This window comes from Acyrthosiphon pisum, chromosome A1 (assembly GCF_005508785.2).
Source record: "Acyrthosiphon pisum isolate AL4f chromosome A1, pea_aphid_22Mar2018_4r6ur, whole genome shotgun sequence".
NCBI lineage: Eukaryota > Metazoa > Arthropoda > Insecta > Hemiptera > Aphididae > Acyrthosiphon > Acyrthosiphon pisum.
Window position 1 is genome coordinate 145,838,881 of NC_042494.1, and position 2,748 is coordinate 145,841,628.

Genomic DNA, 2,748 nt, shown 5'->3' on the forward strand with positions numbered 1-2,748 from the left:
ATTCATTTTTAGATTCTGAGCAGAGCGAAGAATGTATTGATTTTACTATGTTGTGTTTTTTTTTTTATAAATGAAAATAAAATTTTATTCGTTGGGTAAAAAAGCTTCAAAATTTGATACAAGACTTCTAATATATTGTCACAATAGTAGTTAAAAAATATTAAAAATACATAGTCATAATTTTTTTTAATAAGTATTGAAAGTTCGAATTTTGACAAAATACGTAAAAATCACGAAAATTTGAAATTTATTTTGAGTTGGAAATTCATAAAAATTCTTCTTTTTAAATCTAAGGTTTGAAAATTCTATACGAAATTCTTCATGAGTTTGTCTACTTTTATCAAATAAAAAATTTCTACCGAAAAGTCAAATTAAACTTTTATGAGCATTTCAATTAAAATATTAGATATTCACTATTATTATTTTGTTGTTATATATAAACAAATAATTGTAGAAACTTGAAATTTACACCAAATATCTATTTCATCAATTCTTATACTTGATAAAATTTTCAAAATATTTCAACAATTTTTAAGTTATTTATAGACGTTTGAAATTTTCCGTTTTTTTAGTTTTTTATTCTATAAACGTCCATAAAATACATAGGCACGATTTTTTTTTTATAATCATTTAAAGTTTTTTGTTACGATTAGTAAAAGACGAATACTAAAACCAATTCTTATACCATTGTTTTTTTTTTTTATATATACATACAGATGAACAAAATCGTGTACTTGATTTAAAAAGACTCGGACTTTGGGATGACATTTGTAGAGTGAGAAATGTGTTAGTATATCACATTGAAAGTTTAATGTACAATTACAATAATAATGCAGCTGAATTATATAACTCTATCTTAGCTAAATTCGTGGGTGGTAAGCGAGTTAATTTTTGTCTGAAAGGTTCATATGAGTTGAGGTGTAATGCTGCGGTAACTGCATATAATTCTGGAGCAAACCGACTCTCAATATTTAATAAACACGTAACTACGAAATATCCTGGTCAGTTTACAAAGCGATACACAAAAAAGTATGAGATATCTAAATGTCAGAGAAGACGTCGCCGTCTTTTTAGTATGCCAACAAACCGATCGACCAAAAATACATCCGCCGGGCCAGATGAAGAATACGGAAATGTAGTGAATGACCACGACCAATTGTCAAATTTAACTGACACAGAGTACTCTCAATTAGAAACGGCATTTTTAAATAAATTAAAACTGACGGAGAATGAAATTTGGTCTTTAGAAGATAGGACAAAGAGAGACAACATCAATGTGATGAGTGGCATTTAGAACGTAAAAAACGGTTAGTATTACGTCGTACTTAACGTATGTATAAAGTTATAAATATATATTATATATATATAAATTGTCCTACAATTATTTTTAATTTATTTATTTATTTTGACTCTTTAGATTAACAGCTTCATATTTTGGCAAATTATGCAAATTACGCGAATCTACTTCACGTGTAAATATTGTAAATGAAATGTTATTTGGAACTTTTAAAGGAAATGCAGCAACTCGGTACGGAATAGAGCATGAAATGATTGCCATCGAGCAATTGGAAAATAAAATCAATAAAAAAATTTTACCATCAGGGTTGATAGTAGATTTAAATCAGCCATTTTTAGCTGCATCTCCTGATGGATTGATCGGATCAGATTCACTTGTTGAAATAAAATGCCCAGCAAGTGCCAAAGATATGACTCCAGAAGAAGGAATAAATAGTAAAAAAATAAAGAGTTGTAAAATATTAGATGACAAATTGCATTTGAAAAGAACAGATAATTACTATTATCAAGTGCAGGGTCAACTTCACATTACTCGCAGAATGTATTGTTATTTTTGTATTTGGACACCGAAAGGTATATAAGATATTTATTTACTAATTTATATAAATTACTTTATACTACTTAATTAAATTTATTATTTTATAGGATTTTTATTCGAGAAAATTAAAAGAGACGATAGTTTTTGGAATGAAAAAATGGCAACTCAGCTTACCACATTTTATATGGACTTTCTGTTAAAACAGTTAATAAAAGATGAATATTAAAGTAAAATACTATTATAGTTTTAGTTTTAGAGGTAGGTACATTTATTTAAAAATGTCTTACCAATGATAAAATTACAATAATACCTATATTTAATCTATTGTCTTACAAAAATATGAGTGTAACGAGTTATGAAAGTTTATACCTAATAGATATATAGAAATTAATTTTTTATAATTATTTTATAGTAATACATAAAATAATTTTATATTTTTTATAACGATAAATATTTTGTAAACCCGTTACTACTATATTGTATTTTATCAGTTTTGTAAACATTAACTAAAAAAAATCATATTGTATAACTACTATATGCAAAATCAGTGAATCACTAATTGTAATCACAGATACATGAAAAGTATCTATATTCTATACTATTATCAGCGTAAGCCGTTAGTTCCGGAAATACGTAATGTGGTCGATATGCGGGCAGTGAGCCGCCCGGTGAAACGAGAACGCGATTATGAATTTTACGAATTACACACACTAATATTCATTTACTTCTCACACAGTAACACAGCTTAAATATAAATGCTATATGAAATGCCTAATTATTACTCCTTAAAACATATCACGCTCCAGCCACCTTAAATCACTTAAATGTGGTTAGAATGAGATTAGGGAATGTGCTTAGTGATGAGAAAATGATAATACTGTAATCTAATTATCTCCTAAATTGGCGGGAAGATA

General features: G+C 27.1%; 1 protein-coding gene across 2 annotated transcripts; it reads left to right on the forward strand.

Annotated features, from left to right (window-relative positions):
• Positions 1–1,230: 1,230 nt before the first annotated feature.
• Positions 1,231–2,085, forward strand: LOC115033875. Of its 2 annotated transcripts, XM_029488534.1 has the most exons (3): positions 1,231–1,307; positions 1,418–1,869; positions 1,942–2,085. In XM_029488534.1, the coding sequence occupies exons 2-3, from the start codon at positions 1,491–1,493 to the stop codon at positions 2,058–2,060; spliced, it is 498 nt and encodes a 165-aa protein (XP_029344394.1). In that variant the 5' UTR covers positions 1,231–1,307; positions 1,418–1,490; the 3' UTR covers positions 2,061–2,085. The 2 variants fall into 2 exon arrangements, with proteins under 2 accessions (XP_029344394.1, XP_029344393.1); XM_029488533.1 differs by lacking the exon at positions 1,231–1,307 and having other exon boundaries at positions 1,378–1,869.
• Positions 2,086–2,748: the final 663 nt, after the last annotated feature.